The sequence below is a fragment of the Callithrix jacchus genome, chromosome 2 (assembly GCF_049354715.1).
Source record: "Callithrix jacchus isolate 240 chromosome 2, calJac240_pri, whole genome shotgun sequence".
In the NCBI taxonomy this organism is placed as follows: Eukaryota; Metazoa; Chordata; class Mammalia; order Primates; family Cebidae; genus Callithrix; species Callithrix jacchus.
In genome coordinates this window covers 73031009-73048517 of record NC_133503.1, presented here as the reverse complement: position 1 = coordinate 73048517, position 17509 = coordinate 73031009, and the positions used below count along the sequence as shown (strand labels likewise).

At 53.5% G+C, this 17509-nt stretch overlaps 1 protein-coding gene across 3 annotated transcripts; it reads right to left on the bottom strand.

The window, feature by feature from the left end:
* Positions 1-2178: 2178 nt before the first annotated feature.
* Positions 2179-16776, bottom strand: GRM6 (glutamate metabotropic receptor 6). Of its 3 annotated transcripts, none has more exons than XM_002744475.5 (10): positions 16069-16776; positions 13505-13721; positions 13055-13190; positions 12246-12400; positions 11024-11164; positions 10721-10921; positions 8605-8750; positions 7896-8519; positions 4719-5030; positions 2179-3700 (listed from the first exon to the last, which is right to left on the bottom strand). In XM_002744475.5, exons 1-10 carry the CDS (start codon positions 16570-16572, stop codon positions 3509-3511), a joined length of 2628 nt encoding a protein of 875 aa, XP_002744521.4. In that variant the 5' UTR covers positions 16573-16776; the 3' UTR covers positions 2179-3508. The 3 variants fall into 3 exon arrangements, with proteins under 3 accessions (XP_002744521.4, XP_035146690.3, XP_035146691.3); XM_035290799.3 differs by having other exon boundaries at positions 15864-16107; XM_035290800.3 differs by lacking the exon at positions 16069-16776 and having other exon boundaries at positions 13055-13170; positions 13505-13530.
* Between the last annotated feature and the right edge of the window lie 733 nt (positions 16777-17509).

Below are 17509 nucleotides of genomic sequence, written 5' to 3'. Positions count from 1 at the left end.
CCTCCCTCCCTCACCCTACTCCTCCATGCCACTCTCCTTGCTGGATCCCAGAAACACCAGGCAGGCCCCTGCCCTAGGGCCTGGCACTCACCACTCTGCCTGCAGGAGCCTGTTGCCCACACATCCCCGTGGCTCGCTCCCCACCTCCTTCAGATGAAGCCTGCACTGGATTGCCCTATTCAGAATTGCAGCCATCACCCCCAGCTTCCTTATTCTCTGTACCTTGCTTTGCTGTTTTATTTTGTCCACAGAATGTCACCCACCCTCCAACATACAATATTATTTATTAGTTTTGTATGTTGTTTATTGTGTGTCTCCACCATTAGATGCAAGTCACCTGAAGGATGCAATTCCTGTCTGTTTTGTCTGCTGATGTATTCCAGGTGCTTAGCACAGAGTAAGCACCCAAGGCTACATGTGGGACTAACAATGAATGGGCAGCCTGTGGGGGCCAGGGAGTAGGGGCTACCTGGGTGTGAGATGGGGTCCTGGGACTGCCCAGCTGTGGGGCTGAGTTCATGAGTGGGGCCTGTGTGGGCAGTGATTGGTAGGACTGGGAGGACTGATGGTAGGTGTATGGGGCCAGCAATTTGGGCACCTCCGCAGGGTGCTTTAAGGAGACTCTGGCTTTCAGCGACTGTGGGAGAAATGAGTATCTTGCCCAAGGTCACTCATCTAGCAGAGCTGCAGTTGACCTCAAGAAGCCTTAACCATGACACAGTGCAAGGTCAAGATGTGAAAGCTGACTTAAAGAAGTACACAGGGCATGGGCAAGACAAGGTCTGTGTGCCCTGGAAGTTTTACCCGTCTGCAGAACAGAATGGGAAAAGTAACTCAGACATTGATACTACAGTAAATTCAACATTAGAGAGCTATGATCATACCTAATCTGGCAGATTGTATCAGTGAGCAGTGCTTGGGGCCATGTTCGCCTAGACTAATGTACCCTTCTACTATTTCTGTTATGAGAGCCTACAGGTAGATTTGAGAATGAATCACAACCCAGAAAAGGCTGGGACCCTAGCAATGGGGTCATAGCACCACGGTGCCATGGAAAGGTGATCTTTTTATATTAGTGTGTAGGATGAATAAGAGGGAAAAGATATAAGAAGCAGAAAGACTAGTTAGTATTCTGACAGAGTAATTGCTATATGCTTAATATTTATATTGCTCCAAAATTCATATGGTAAAATCCTAACCTCCAATGTATGGTATTTGGAGGTGTAGGGCCTTTCGGGGGTTATGAAGGTAGAGCCCTCAGGCATGGGATTAGAGCCCTTATAAAAGAGACCCCAGGTGCCCTCACACTTCACACCATGTGAGGATACAGCAAGAAAGTGCCGTTTATGAACAAGGAAGCAGCCCTCACCAGATACCAAATCCACTGGTGCCTTGCTCTTGGACTTCCCAGCCTCCAGAACTGTGAGAAATGCCTGTTTTTCAGAAGCCACTCAGTCTGTAGTATTCTTTTATAGCAGCCTGAATGGAGTAAGACAGGACTCCACAAATAAAGTGATAAGGATAAAAATTATCAAATCCAGTCCTTTTGTTTTTTTTAATTTTGGAGACAGAGTTTCATTCTGTTGCCCAGGCTGGAATGCAGTGGTGCAATCTCTTGGCTCACTGCAACCTCTGCCTCCTGGGTTAAGTGATTCTTGTGCCTCAGCCTCCCGAGTAGCTGAGATTACAGGCATGTGCCACCATGCCTGGCTAAATTAGTGTTTTTAGTAGAGATGGTGTTTTACCATGTTGACCAGGCTGGTCTTGAACTCCTGGCCTCCAGCGATCAAGTGATCCGCCCACTTCAGCCTCCCAAAGTTCTGGGATTACAAGTGTGAGCCATCACACCCAGCCAAATCCAGTCCTTTTGCTAATTTACCTCTCTATACTCTAGCCTGCCTTTTGGAATTCCATCCAATTGGTCAGTTTCTTCCTCTCAGAGCCTTATTCCTTCTTGGTTCCTATCCCTTACATTTCTTCAGCATTTTCTCCACAGGGTGGAATGTCATTTTTGAAACCCCCCAAGCTACTTGTAATAACCATCAGTATTCCACTCTGGCTGTCCATCCTACAGTAGTGTTCCCCCATCAAAGCTATATGCTGAATATTTATGTTGCAGGAAAATATTTACAGTTTGGAATTTTTCTTATTGAGAAACAAAGGTATCAATAAAGAGTATTTGTGAAGCAGTTTTATTCTATAAACTGATGGGAAGATTCACTTGGAATTGTGCATTTTATTCCATTTTTAAAGAAGTTTTATGAAATGTGTAAAGGAGCGACCACAGACCCAAATCAAACTTTTGGGAAAAGTTAAATTTATTTAACAGGAAGTAACTGAGTAAAGTCAGTTACCTGGACTCTTCATCACAAGCAATGAATGCGATAAATTAGGGGGAAATTTCTAAAGAGCAAAAAGTATAAGAAATGTGACAAAGCTGTAATAAATGTGTCAGAAGATTTACACAAGTGAGAAAGCCTAAGAATATGGTTAATATACAGAAGCCCTTCGATACAAGTCTCAACACATTGGACCACAGGTGAGGCCTTATAAATAGGTGGGTAAAGCTTATGTCAAAATGTAATCTTACTCTGCTTTAGAGCTCTCATCCCAGAGAGGAACACTGCAATTTTAACTGTGTAAACGTGGAATAAGCCTCCAATCCAGAACTCCATTTTCACTGGGACATATAATTCATGATGGGAGAAATAATTAAAGGGCAACAAATGGGACAAAACCCAAGAGCCCTTGTGCCTGACCAAGACTTGGGGGTGATTTAATGGAGTACATACAAGGGAGGAAAACAGCTGTACTCTTAAGACTGACCTTGCCCAATCCTGGCAGAGCAGGGGAAAAGCCCATAGCATGGGGAATCTCATGGGGGTGCACCCCAGTTCCTCACCTCTCTCCCTCACTCACTGCAGGCCCTTCCCATGCTCACAGGGGTCTCACCCAGGGTCTCTCCCTCCGTGCCAGAGGAATCCTACCCAGACCTGTCAATGAAAAAGAGACCCAGGGTCTCTCCCTTCATCCAGATGCACAGCCACAAGTCTCTTACTGAGACAGCTCCTCCTCTAGCCTGACCCCATGTTTCATTCTGGGATCTACACATTCTTCCACGCTTCCCAATGCCCTGGTTATGGGGCTTGACTGAGGGGAGGACATCTCCCTCAAACCAGGCAAAGCCCCAGGCTGCATCATCATCTTTAAACCTCGAACGAGAGAATAAATTTAGTCCCTCTCTAGAGTTAGAACCTTCTCGGTGGCTGTTTCCTACCATAGGTAGTGAGTCTGGTCTGTGGTGAGGAAGCATGAAGCTCACGTGCTGGAATCAGGGCAGAGCTGGGTCCAGTTCCTTCTCAAGGCTAGCCACACCCATGCTGGGCATAGTCTTTGCAGACTCTCTTCCTCTGACTGTTCACTGTAGGCATGGGCTCTTTACAGATTCCACCGTGAAGCCAGAGGAAGAAAGGAGAGGCAGTGAGCAGTCTCATTCCCAACTGCCCTGCTACTTGTGGTCCTCTGCATCCTCGCCCTTGGGTGGGGCTGCCACCACGGCCTTGAGGCTCCGCTTCCGCTTTTGTACGTTCTGCTCCGGATGGAATAGGATGATGTAGGTCTTGGGGACGTAGAGCATGCCGAGGGACACCGATGCACTCAGGCTCAAGGACACGGTCAGTGTGGTTGTCTGGATGTAGATCTAGGCCACGGAGGAGGGGACAAGGTGGGACTCAGCTGCGCTCTCCCTACTCCACCCCACACATCCTCACCACACAGACTGAAGCTGAGTCTATTTCAGTCTGGGAACTGGAAATAAGCATTAGACCAGGACAACAGTATGAGCAGAGGCCCTGGTGCCTGAGGCAGCCTCCATGCAGCTCTGATGTAGGCAGGAGGGAGGGGCTAGGAGGGGTTATTAACAGAGTGACACCTGGGGAAATGGGAGCCAGCAAATGAGCACGTTTCAAATACATGCAAATGAATAAATGGGCGAAGATTGAATTCAGGAGCAGATGGGCAAACAAATGGATGACAGGTATATAAATTCTTCTGCCCTGTATATGAATAAATTATGTCACAATGGACTAACACATTAATGGGTTGGCAGCTATAAAGCATATGAAGGCAGCTATAAAGCATATGAAGATTACAGTGGCTTACGCCTGTAATCTCAGCACCTTGGGAGGCCAAGGTGAGTGGGTCACCTGAGGTCAGGAGTTCGAGACCAGCCTGACCAAGATGGTGAAACCCCCGTCTCTACTAAAAATACAAAAATTGCCCAGCTTGGTGGTGTGTGCCTGTAGTCCGAGCTACTTAGGAGGCTAAAGCAGGAGAATTGCTTGACCTGGGAAGCGAGGTTGCAGTGAGCCGAGATCACACCGCTGCACTCCAGCCTAGGCAACAGAGCAAGACTCTGTGTCAAAAAAAAAAGCATATGAAGAACTTGAATTAAAAAAAAAAAGTTAACTGAGTGACAGAGTGAGGCACCATTTCTCGAAGAAATGAAAATGATAAAAAAGAAGAGTGGAAGTTAAGAAGCAGGGTTAGAAGTGTGGATAAGCGAATGAATGAACCAAGTAGGAAGGGAATGAATGGATGAGCAAGCAGCCGGATACAGGATAAACAAAAGCTTGAACAAGCATTTAAGCTTCTGAATGAATCAACCGCAGGACAGGCAGGAAACATGAGGCAGTGAGATCTTCTGGGGACCTCATTACCTTTTCAGCTGACTGGGCAGTGCCAAAGAAGATGGGCACAAATGCCAGCCAGATGATACAGGTGGTATACATGGTGAAGCCAATGGGCTTGGCCTCATTGAAGGTCTCAGGCACACCACGGGCCTTGATGGCATACACTGTGCACGTGACCATGAGCAGGAGGCTGTAGCCCAGGCAGCCAATCAGAGACAGATCTGACATGTCGCACTTGAGCACCCCTCTGGCCTGTTCCGGGTCCACTGTCCGCTGCTCCTCATAGTCAATCACGCTGTGTGGGGGCCTGACTCCCAGCCACGCTATCACCCCCACCACCTGCAGGAGCCAATATCACATCAGAGACACAGCATTTTCCAGGGACAAATCCATTCCAGTTCCCACCAAGGCCCCTGGCAGGCTGGGATCTCCTTGAGGCTCTGGCCTATGGAGTGGGGTGCTCTGCCTCTTCGTGGTTGCTCTCAGGACCACTCAGTGCAGAAGAGGGGGTGGCAGCCCAGGAAGGGGCAGCCCAAGAGGGGTCCACCCAGCCAAGGGCCTGTGACCTTGCAGCTGCAGAGAAGGGCTGTGTTGGCCATATGTGTTGGCAACATCAGTGCAGTTTGCATAAGGGGCAGCTTGGTGTCCTCTTCCTGTGTTCTAGCCCTTAATATTACCAATGCCATTGACCTCACCCTTTCAAGGTAGATGGCTGCGGCCGGAAGCTCTGGAACTGAGGCTCTACTCACATCGTCTCTCTAGCCTCCTCACATGTAGTGAGCTTCAAAATAAGGGCACATCACAGGCAAGAGAAACAGGGGCACTCAGTGGGGAGCAGCAGGAGTGGGAGCTGCTGCCAGGTGGCCTGAGGAGTGTTGGCATTTGCAGGCTCCCACAGGGAGGAGATGGAGTTCCAATTCTCTTACAGGACAGGAAACACAACCCCCAGCCAAGGGAAGCTGGGAAACAGGAATGAAGCCACCTACATAAAGGTGGGACCCTGGAAGGCCTGCCCCACACGTTTGTGCAGGTTGTTCACTGCACAAGAGCACCTGATTGGGGGTGGGGGTGGAGCTGGAATCCGGCCTGCATGCCAGTGCCAGGCCATGCACCTGGAGCGGGGCCATGTGATCCTGCCAGAAGGGATGCTTTGCAATCATCTGCCCACCCAGAAGAAGCAGCTTTTTGTGCTTTTCCTAAAGGCAGCAGACCCCTGAAGAAAGGACCATCCAAAATAAGTTTGGAAGTTCCTACTAACTTCCAAAAAAAAGTTCCTCTTAAGAAACAAAAATAAAAGTCCAGGGATGCACAGCAGTAACACAAAACCTGCCCACGGACGCTGCAGCCCATGGGACTGAGAGTGAGAGAGCATGCCTCACTCAGGAATGGACTCCTGCAAAATAGTAGAAAATGAGCAAAGGACAGGAACAGGCCAAGCACAGGAGAGGAAAGCCCCGGGGCCGGGTGCACTAGTATTAACTGCAGGCAAATTAAAACCACAATGAGATGCCATTTCACATCTATCATGATGAGGTAGTCATGGCAAAAACACCTAGTCCAGTTGCAAGTTTGTGTTTGTTTAAAGATCCGTTTGGCCGGGCATGGTGGCTCAAGCCTGTAATCCCAGCACTTTGGGAGGCTGAGGCGGGTGGATCACGAGGTCAAGAGATTGAGGCCATCCTGGTCAACATGATGAAACCCCATCTCTACTAAAAATACAAAAAGAAAAAAAAATTAGCTGGGCATGGTGGCGCGTGACTGTAATCCCAGCTACTCAGGAGGCTGAGGCAGGAGAATTGCCTGAACCCAGGAGGCGGAGGTTGCGGTGAGCCGAGATCGTGCCATGGCACTACAGCCTGGGTAATAAGAGCGAAACTCCATCTCAAAAAAAAAAAGATCCGTTTATCTGGAAAGGAGGGTATAGTGTGGGTTGGGTAATGGCTCAGGCTGGTGAGGAGAGCTGGGGGTCCCAAATCTGGTCTAAGCATCTCCACCTGGGGGTGGGGGAGCATGGAGCGCCTCAGGCTGGAAGTAGAGTGCACCTTCTCATGATGTGCAGCACATGGAGACCCCGGGCCTGACCAGGGGACACTCAGGCTCTGTTATCTGGAGGAAGATGGGAGTACCTGCTAGTCCCGAAGAACTGCATAAACCGAGGCACGTGGCGTGTGTGGAACCAGTAGAGAAGGGGCTTGCTGGGAGTGGAGAGTGCCATGTCCAAATGAGCAGGTGTTGACACTGAGGCCACCCTCCACCTGGCCCTGAGAACCCAGCTGGCCCTGCAATGTCACACCAAGTCACCCTCCCCAAGCCATCTGTCTCTTGTATCCTTCCCACAGAAAACATCTAGGGCATCCCAGACTCCAGGAGCGGTCTCCAAGGCTGTAATAACTTTACTGTCTTAGGAAAATCCCCCAAAGGAGCTCCATTTTTTAATGCACAGCACAGCATGAAACACCAGCCACTGGATGGAATTCAATGCTCCACTCCACAGTAAAATGTTGGACCCTGCGCCTCTCATCCACACTGCCCCAGTGAACAGGGCAGCACTGACTCCCTTGTGGAAACAGGAAAACCAGTCAGGTAGCTCTTTGTCCTATTTCCATATGTGAGCCAAATTGTGGAAGAGCACATTCAGTTTATGAAAATAACTTCACTATGGTACAGAAAGATCCCTGAGGTCCACGCTCCATGTTCCTTCAAGGACCCAGCAGGGAAGATGGCCACCCTAACTGAGCTGCTGTCATCACAGGAGTGAGGGGGCTCCCTTTCCTGTGGCCTTTAAAAATAAAACGACAAAACAAAACACAGGAGCCAAAATAGAAAAGAGTGACTCTAAAATCAACATTTCTCTTTTTGTTTTGAGACAAGGTCTCCTCTGACGCCCAAGCTGGAGTGCAGTGGTGCAATCTTGGCTCACAGCAACCTTGAACTCTTGGGCTCAAGCAATCCTCCCATCTCAGCCTCCTGAGTAGCTGGTACCACAGGCATGCACCACCATGCCCGGCTAATTGTCATATTTTTTATAGAGACAGGGTCATGCCATGTTGCCCAGGCTGATCTCAAACTCCTGAACTCAGGTGATCCACCTACCTCAACCTCTCAAGGTGCTGGTAGTGAGCCACTGTGCCTGGCCTTTTCTACTTTTTAAAGTTGAGGACAGTCCCTCTCCCTGCCCTGGCCCCTGGGAGCCCACAGACCCACCTGCAAGGAGGTGAGGCTGAAGGTGATGACCAGCTGAGAGGTGGGGCTGATGAAGGGAGGGGGTGTGACCGAGCGCTTGCCCTGCTCGAAGATGCGGTAGATACGGTTGGTCTTGGTGAGCAGGGCAGAGTAGCTGAGGGTTGTTCCCAGGCCCAGGAAGAGCCTGCGGGCGGCACAGACCGTGGCCCCGGGCTCAGCCACCATGAGGAAGGTGATGGCATAGATGAGGAAGATGCCAGTGAGAAGGACGTAGCTGAGCTCTCGGCCAGAGGCCCGGACGATGGGTGTGTTGTTGTGCCGCACGAAGGTGGCCACCACCGTGGTAGTGGCTATAATGCCCAGCACGGCCAGGAGGAGTGGCGGAGCTGCCCAGGGCGAGGACCAGCTCAGGCGCACCACAGGTGTGGGGCGGCAGCCCGTGTGGTTGGGCGTGGGCCTCATGTCCCCAGGACAGGCCTCACACGTGAACTCATCCACCTGGAAGCGGTACCCATCACAGGCCTCACAATGCCAACAGCAGGGAACACCCTTCACCATCTTCTTCCGCTCCCCTGGCCCACAGGGGAGGCTGCACAGAGACGAGGGCACCTCGTGGGGGTCACCAGACCACTGCAGGGCCTCCACCTGGGATGCACAAAACACGGGCTGGTGGCCTCTGCCTCCAGAATCCTGGGCCCATGCCCACCCGGGGCCCAGTCTGCACACTCACATCCAGTCTGAGGGTCTCTGCCCACTGGCCCACTGCCTGGTACCCGCCACTGCTGGCACTGCCATTGGTTGCCTGGTACTGGAAGATGTCATACCGCCCAGGTGCATCTCCGTTCTCGTTGAACATCACAGGGGTGCCCGCGCTTCCTGGAAGGAGAGCCCGGCATCCTCGTTGGTCCTCCAGCCCAGCAGAGCTGGCCTCCCGGGGAGGCCCCAAGGACCAGCAGGAGAAAGGAGGAGCTCAACGAGCACCACTGCTCATAAGGGAGGTGCAAATCCAAGCCACAGGGAGATCTCCCTTCACCCATTGGGATGGCTTCTATCCAGGAACCAGAAAATAACAAGTGTTGTGAGTGTGCGGAGAAATCAGAACCCTTGGGCACGGTGGACGGCAAAAGGCTGCAGCCGCTGCAGAAAGCAGCCTCCTCAAAAAATTAAACACATGACCCAGCAATTCCACTCCCGGGTAGATACCCAAAAGACTAGAAAGCAGGGTGGCAAAGAAATACTTGTACAGCCGTGTCCATAGCAGCATTATTCACATAGTGAGAGCAACCCGAGTGTCCGCTGACAGGAATGGATGAATATAATGGGGCCCATTCATACAATGGGATGTGATTCAGCCTCCAAAAGGAAGGGAGTTCTGACCCATGCTATGAAGTAGATGGACCCTGAGGACATGATACTCAGTGAAACAAGCCAGTCACACATGGGCAAACACTGTCTGATTCTACCACAGGACGTACAGGGGGTAGAGAATTCATAGAGAGGGGCAGTGGAATGGTGGTTGCAGGGCTGGTGGGAGGAGGATGTGGGGAGTTGTTTAATGTGTACAGAGTGTTGGTTTCATAGATGAAGAGTTCTGGGGATGGATGGTGGTGATGGCTGCACAACACTTGGATTTTTTTTTTTTTTTTTTTTTTTTTTTTTGAGACAGACTCTCATTCTGTCATCCAGGCTGGAGTGCAGTGGTGTGATCCTGGCTCACCACAACCTCTGCCTCCCAGATTCAAGCAATTCTCTTGTCTCAGCCTCCTGAGTGGCTGGGATTACAGGCGCCCACCACCATGCCCAGCTAATTTTTTATAATCCTTTACACTATTTAAAACTTTTTGTATTTTTAGTAGAGACAAGGTTTCACCATGTTGGCCAGGCTGGTCTCGAACTCCTGACCTCCAGTGATCCGCCCACCTTAGCCTCCCAAAGTGCTGAAATTACAGGCGTGAGCCACTGCGCGCGGGGCCTGAATGTATTTAACACTACTGAATTCTACACTTAAAATGGTTAAGGTAATACATTTTATATTATGTGTATTTTATCACAATTAAAAATGAAAAAAGTTTCACTGTCCAGGCTAGGGGATGAGTTCAGACATGGAGAGAGGTCTGAGGGATAGTATGAAATTGGAATGACTGGAACAATGAGCTCTATTTTTCTTACAAGCTTGTTCCACCAGCCTACAGAACTGCTCTGGAGTAATAGTAAGTTGAATTGATTAGCAGAGAGCATGGCGGAGAGAAGGTGGCGAGTGAGTGTTTAGCGGAAGAGTGGAGTTTTGAATTGTGTAAAGGATAGTAATTGAACAGAAAGTCATCTCCCCACAAATTGTGGACACAGCTTGAGTCCACTGGGTTCTTCTCAGAAGACACAATTTTGAGCCCTGACCACACACCAAGGCTGATGCCAAGGGACACATCAGACCCACACCTGTACCTAGTGTGTGACTCAGAGTGGGCAGCATGTCCCTGGGTAGACCCCCCATGCAGTCTTAACTTTGCCCCACGTGCGCCCCCAGAGTCCATATGCCCTCAAGCTCTGCGCAGTGGAGGGGAGTGCTGTGTGGTCCACTGAGAGCTGCAGGCAGAAGGGATCACAGAGAAGCCCCCCAGCATCTGAATGTGCAAACCAGCACAGGGAATGCTGAAGCACGGGAGGGAGTAGTGTTAAAAAGTGGGGACTGGAACTTGTCTCAAGTCTCTGGCACTCAGCCCCAGGTGCCCCAACTCGACCACGCAGCCTCTCCCAGCACTTCCACCCTGAGGTCATCCCAGGCTTCACAGACAAAGCCATCCTGCCTGCTGCCCTTCACTGCTGCAGGTGTGCAGGCACCCACTCACCATTGAAGCGAACAGCTCGGATATACTGCAGCAGCATCCGCCCGTCCGTGGGTTCCATGGCTGGGCACAGGCCTGTGTGTCCAGGGCAGAGTGCCTGGTGCATGCTGTGGAGGGCGTGGGCAATGGCATACACCGCATCGATCACAAACTGCACCTTGCCCTCCTGCTCGTAGGTGGAATCCCGGCCGATGCGTTCCTCGCCTGTCCTAGGGATGCCCAGAGAAAGTGTGCCCGGCCCCCATGCACCCAACCCAGCCTCCCACCTTCCCTCTCCCCACCCTTGCCACCCTGGGCAGCTCTCACCTGTGCATTTGCGGGTGGAATCATCTGACTGGGTACCTGAGCTGGTCAGTTTGCAGTTAAAATTCTCTTCCCAGAACTCAGCGAACCAGATGTTCCTGCGGTTGTTCTCCAGGGATCGAGTCATGAAGTACTGGTCAAAACCTACAGAAAGGGAAGGAGAGGGAGGGTGGTGATGACCCAAGCCAGCTGTGTTACTCCTGTGTCTTTCTGCCACATGCTCACTTTGCAGCTAGGAGAAGCCAGGTGACCAAGTTCTGATTGTGAACTCAGAGCCAACTGGGGGTTCCAGGGTAGAATTTACATGCTAATGCAAACTCAGAGCCTCAACAATTGAAAGACTTTTTATCCCTGCTCCTTCTTTTCTGTTAGGATACCGCTGTGAAGATGTAATGGGTGGTGCCTCAGCAGCCATCTTGTAACTATGAGACCACAAGCAGGAAGATGCAAGGCAACCACAGGAAATGGTGAAACAAAAGAGTGGACAGAGCCCAGGGCTTTGAGAGTGTCACTCACTCGCTGCCCCACACCTAAAGTTGTCAACTCGTAGACCTCTTGTTTTGTGATGAGATGCCTTTATCACCAAAACTACCCTCAGTCCAGGCTGTCACTGGCACCCAAATGAATCACAGTTGAAATAAAAGGTGTGATGGTATATATCCCCCTAAGGCTGGGAAGCCCTAGCACCGAGGGCTCCCCGTTTTCAGGGTCTGTGTTTCATAAAATAGCCCTGGCGTGTGTCATCAAGGCGTCCTCAGTCCAGTCTTGGGGAAAATCAGCAAATTTTCCCACTTTATTGTAAAGTGAACCATCTGTCCCTGCTGGATTCATCCAGATCCACAGGTGGGACTGGGGGTGCAAGGGCTGCATCACTTTGATCAACAGGATGGTATATTCCATATCGTTGGTTTCTCTCCCTCCCACCCTCACCCTCACATTAGAATGTATTTGGCAGAACTAGAAATACAGGCACTAAATTTAAAATCAAAACCAAAAAACCAACAATTCCTCCCCTGTCCAGTGAGTGGGGCGTGCTTTTCCTCATGCCATCCCATTTAAGCACTGCTTGGAGGGATGCATCCACAGATTATCAGAATCATGGGTTCTGGGGATCTGAGAAGGGACCTGGATTATCACACCAATTACACGATGCGGAAAAGAGCATCCCCAAGAGGGGGTGCTGGGGAGACATGTGGGCTGGGGAACTCAGTGCCCCTGGACTCACCATCAATGGAAGCCCTTTTGGGGAGGATGGTGATGGCCCCAATGGCCACATCCTCCAGGCTCAGGATAGGCGAGGTCTTGGCTCCCCAGCTGTCTGAGCCGACCCACAGGAAGTGGCCGGTCAGGTTGGCCTGGCGAGCTGCCTCCAGGACCCGCCTGGTAGGAACAGGGCTATGGTGAGGGAGGGTCTGGGAACTTCTTCCAGCTTGGCTCTGGTTCCTTCCCACTCTATCCATCTCCCCTGCTCCACAAACACTCACCAGATCATTGTTTCTCAGGAAACATGGGGCTTGAGGCATTTAGCGCACTTTCCCTGGGCTTTCCTCTGACCCCAGGCCTGCCCACTTGCTCTGCCCACTGTAACCCACTGTATGGGGGGGACTTCTTGGGGGAAAATCCAGTTAGAAGGCACCCCTGCCCCACACACCTCCGCCAACGTCACACCCAACCTCTCAGGCTGGATATGAGCTCGGGCCAGTGGGTTTCGGGCCGAGGTCCATAGCCTCTATATGGACCCTGGGCTCCTTCCCTAACAGCTCCTTTTCTGCACTCAGATCCGCCTTCAGGTCTCTCCCCACACCCCGGGAGCTGTAAACATAGACACCAGTTCTGTATGCTACTAGGTCTGGATTTATGGCATCTCCCCAGACAAGGCTGCTTCGCCGCTGGGGGCGCCAGACTCACACCCAGCAGCAAGGAAGGTCCAGGGTGAGGAGAGCAAAGGGAGGCAGGGAGGGTGTGCATAAGGCAGTGATGTCAAGAGCAGGGGCAGGACCCTCAGGGAGAGCCCCAAGAAGCCCGCTGTCCCACCTGATGTCATCCTCGTTGGCAAAGATGATGATGCCCCGGGCGTTAGGCGTCTCCATGAGTCTCCTGATCAACTTGTTGAACTCTCCTGGCTTTGGTTCCCTGGGAATCTTGATGGACTGGGCAATACAGACCCCCCCTGGGTGTTGGGGGTGCCAAAGTCAGCTTCTGTCCCACCCACCCACATACCCACCTGGCCACCACTGCATAGGGCTGTGTAGCCTGGCTGAGGGGTCTGCAGGGGTGAAATCTAGCCTGCACCGTCCACCAGGCTTGAGACAGGGCTGATTCCTCCAAAGGAGAGTGCCCTGCCCACATGGAGCACCAGCCAGGCAACCTCGGCCCTGGAGCCCACCATGGACCCAGGCCCCTCATCTCCCTGCTTCTGTCCCACCCAAGGGCCCTGGGCCCATCCTCTGTAGACCCCTTGGTGCCTCGGAGTCCCCAGCTCACCAGCCTCTCGGGAGATCTGAACAAAGGCCTCAACCCCGCTTTCGCCATAGTTCCCCTCAGAGGCCAGCGTGGACACATAGTTCCATCCCAGTGCCCTCACGATGTCCACCATGGCCTGGGCCTGGTAGGAGTCAGGTGGCACCACCCGGGAGAAGAAGTCATAGCGCGTGGAGTCGCTGAGCTCCGGGGCTGTGGAGGCATAGCTGATCTGGGGTATCTGGGGGCAGGAAGGACAGCTGGGCTGTGGATGGAGGTCAGTAACTCAATAGAGGGAGGGCAAGGGGGGCCCAGGACATGGACGGGGCACAGAAGGTATGGGGCAGGGACCTGGGACACAGATGGGGCATGGAAGGTTTGGGGTGGGGACCTGGGGCCACCTGGAGCAGCCACCTGGAAAGGCCAGAAGGTGTGGGGCAAGGTCTGCGTTTTGTGAGTGGGCCTGAGAACTCTGTGAAGGCTGTGAATGTGGGAGGTATGCAGGTCTAGGGGAGAGGGCAGGATGGCCACGTACAGTAGTACAAGCTGTGTCTTGAACTAGAACCCCCCCAGCAGAGGACTTGCAGCCCATTCAGCTGCATCTGCCTGTCCTAATCAGCCCCAGGGGAAAGTGCATATTCCTGATTCACACCACCGGGTGGTCTGCAGGGGCCAGCAGCTCGAGGAGGGACTAGGGTAGACAGGGGAGCAGCGGCAGTTGTTTGATTTAAGGCTGTGTCTGGCCGAGGATGGGGTTTGTTGAAAACTGGGTTTCTTTGCATGCATTAGAGATCAGAGGCTGAACTGACCAGGGAGTGTGGAGGCGGAGGCACAGGGCTGAGAAGGCAGACAAGAGAGGGCTCCGGGGCTCCAGGGCAAGAGGGGCTACAGCAAGAGCTGGTATGAAGGCCAGAGACACAGAGTTTTTGGAAGGAGAGAGGGGACTGGCCCAGGGTTGTTTGAAGCAGGATAGAAAGTGTGGAGACAGCATGAAAAGGAAGCAGGGAGGGCCAGGGAGAGAGAAAGGAGGAGGGAAGGTGGTAGTGGAGAGAAACAAGAAGGTGAGAGAGAGAGAGAGAGAGGAAAAAAAAAACCCCGGAGAACAGGAGGCAAGAAAGGCCCTATGGCCACAGCTTAGTGAGCAATGCTGTGGTCCTCTTAGCATTCCTGGACACTTGAGTTTGGGAAGAACCTTCCTCAGGGAAGTTAACTGAAGATGCCTGCCAGCACAGTGCGGCTGGGAAATTAACGTATTGTCTCTTTCAGACAGGAATTGCAGCATCTTGCCTGTGGCTGTGCTTCGCACACCGTTTTTATTGTTTTAATGTTTGCATTTCTAGCCCCGCAGCACAACCTCAGTCTGGGCTGAGATGGCAGCAGCAAGCCCTGGGCTCACAGGGTCCTGCCCCCTTGAGTCCCCAACTGGGCCCATTGAAAGCCCTAGGGTTTGGGATCTCTGCATTCGATCTAGAGGACAGAGACAGAAACTAGAGCTCTAGGCAGGGCCGGGGACACATACAAGCGGCTGAAAAATCCCTGGGCCGCAGCACAGCCTCTCTGGTGCCAGCATGGAGGTGTGTGTCTGGCCACATTAACACTTCCCACCCGAGGAAACGGGGATGGGGGCTTCCATGTGCTCAGCGGATGGGGAGCAGCCCAGCATGCCTGGAGCAAAGGCAGATGCTGCTCCTGGGAGAGTCGGAGAAACTCAGGGAACAGAAGTTCCTCCCCTTGCAGATGGAAGCTAGGCCTTCCTCCTTCATAGACAGCTGCATACAAACGGCCCTTCCCCCCACAGAACCCCAGAAAAACTGTCCCATAACCCGCAGTTAATGACCAAATCGAAAACTCCCAAACTCATATGCCAAAGCCCCCTAATCCCGATTCCTCTGGCCTCTAGAACGGCAAGGAACACGCTGACCCTCACAGGACAGTTCCCTACATTTGAGAACAGGGCAGGGCCAGCCTGGGCACCTGCGCAGGGCAAGGTGCAGGAGACCAGTGCTCAGAAAGGAACACCCTGCCCCGCTCTCAGATGCCCCTTGAGGGAGGGTTCAAGGCAGCCATTTTGAGAATGAATTTAAATGATCAAAAAAGAGAAGGACCAGACCTTTCGGGTCTATCTACCCCCAACAGCAGCTCAAGGACACGTCCCAGTTGCTGCTCTGGAAGAAGGGCCCCATTCCAAATAAAACTCAAGTTCATCACTCGAGCCTACGCAGGTCCAGGGGGCAGGAGCACCTAGTGTGGTTGCAGGGGGTGTGTCCAGAACAAGGACACCCGAGCAGGCCGGCAAATGGGGACTGAAGTCCAGGCCGCCCTCCCCAACCAACCAGCTTAGGCGTAGCTGGCACCCGCCGGGGAAGGGGCGCCCTTGCGGGACCTGGTAGACCAGGGCGGCTGGAGTGGTTGGATGGATCCGATTCAGTCCTGCGTCGGGCCCAGCGAACAGGATTTCTTTGACGCTGTGTGAATTCGACTGATTAAAACGGAGACTCTTCCAGAAGTGAAGAAAGGAGACTCGGGCCACCCCAGGGCGAGGAAGGGAGAGAGACACTGGAAACCGAGCTCGGCCACGCGGCCCTCACCGCAAACAGGCGCAGAACGTTGGCGACCATGATGGAGACGGAGCTGGCCGAGGCGCCCACGACGGCCACGACGCGCTCAGGGGGCGCGGCGCGCAGCGGAGGGACGCCTCCTGGGCAGCGCACGCCCACCTCATCGCCGTCGCCGCGGCCACGGATCAGCGCCTGCACGAAGCTCAGCGCCTGCTCCAGCGCGTAGGTGTCCCGCGAGCAGGTGTCCAGCAGCCGCGCGCCCAGGCGCACGCCGGGCAGCAGCTCGGGGTCGGCGTTGACGCGGTCCAGCGCGTACAGCATGGCCTCCAGTCGGTGCACGCCCTGCTCCTTCTTCAGCGGCCCGCACGCCCGGCCAGCCGCGCCCCGCGCGTGCACCGGGAACAGGCCGCCCAGTGTCAGGCCCCCCGCCAGGCGCACGGAGCCCGCGGCGCGCGCCAGGCCCGCCTGCGCCAACCACGCCAGCGGCAGCAGCGCCATGAGCAGCGGCTCCCGGGTGCTCCCGGGCCGCGCCATTGTCTCGTCCAGCTGGCTGCGGAGAGACAGAGGAGCTGGGAACGCTCTGAGGGCTGGGGGAAGGAGGGCGCGGGCTCCGGGCGCCGGGGGACACCGGGGTCCGAGGGAGAAGGCGCTCCGGGCGCGCCTTCCACTTTGGCTCTGGGGAGTTAGCTCAGCTGGCCTGCCTAGGCGTCCATCTCGCTCTCACCAGCGCTGAACCCTATCGCCTGGGGTCCCGTCCGACCACCGCCCCCACCCCTCCAGGCCTCCCACTTCCTGACGGCCTGGCCCCTCTTCCTCGAGGTCCATCCCCAGCGAACACCCTGGCTCCCTCCCCAGCCAGCCACCTGCGCCAACCGCTATCGGTTCAGGACAAGTCTATGACAGATGCCACCGAGGTCCTGAGCTAGAGAGGATTTAAGGATTCTGGGGAGGGATGAGAGGCTGCTCCTGGGGTGGAGACCCCTCCTGAGCGTGGGGGTGGCGGTGCTGGCTCTCTCTGAATCTCGGTCCCCTCCCTCTCCTAATCTCTGGGTCTGTCTCCTGTTTTCCTGTCTTTGTCTGTGTCTGATTCAGACTCTGGCTGTCTCTCTGCGGCTGTGTCTGACACGGAGTCTCTGTCCATCTCTCTGTCTCTGTCTTCTGCCTCCAGGTCTCTTTGTTCCTCAGTCTCTGTCTCTGGCTTTCTTGCCTCTGTCCTCTTCTTGGAAATATTTCTCTGTCCCTTCCTGTCTCTCCCTGACGTTCTCTCTCTGTGTCCCTAACCCCTTTCTCTTTCCCTCTGTCCTGTATCTGTCTCTCTCCCTCTGTCTTGTCTGCCAGTGCTCTTGACTGCAGTTGCCTAAGGTACTCCCCAGCTTTCTCCTTGCAAAACCCTGCAGGGAACAGAGGCTGCCTGAGGTGGGAGGGCCTAAGCAGAAGGAGGAAGAGAAAGGGGCCGGGAAGGGGCCAGAAG

Bases quoted from the DNA above. Each gene is read 5' to 3' on its own strand.
- GRM6 (XM_002744475.5), bottom strand. From the start codon at position 16,572: ATGGCGCGGCCCGGGAGCACCCGGGAGCCGCTGCTCATGGCGCTGCTG. The intron at 13,722-16,068 runs GTGAGGGCCGCG...TCCTGCCCCCAG, and splicing joins ACGTTCTGCGCCTGTTTGCG to ATACCCCAGATCAGCTATGC. The intron at 8,751-10,720 runs GTGAGTGGGTGC...CTCTCCTTCCAG, and splicing joins CCGAGCTGTTCGCTTCAATG to GAAGCGCGGGCACCCCTGTG.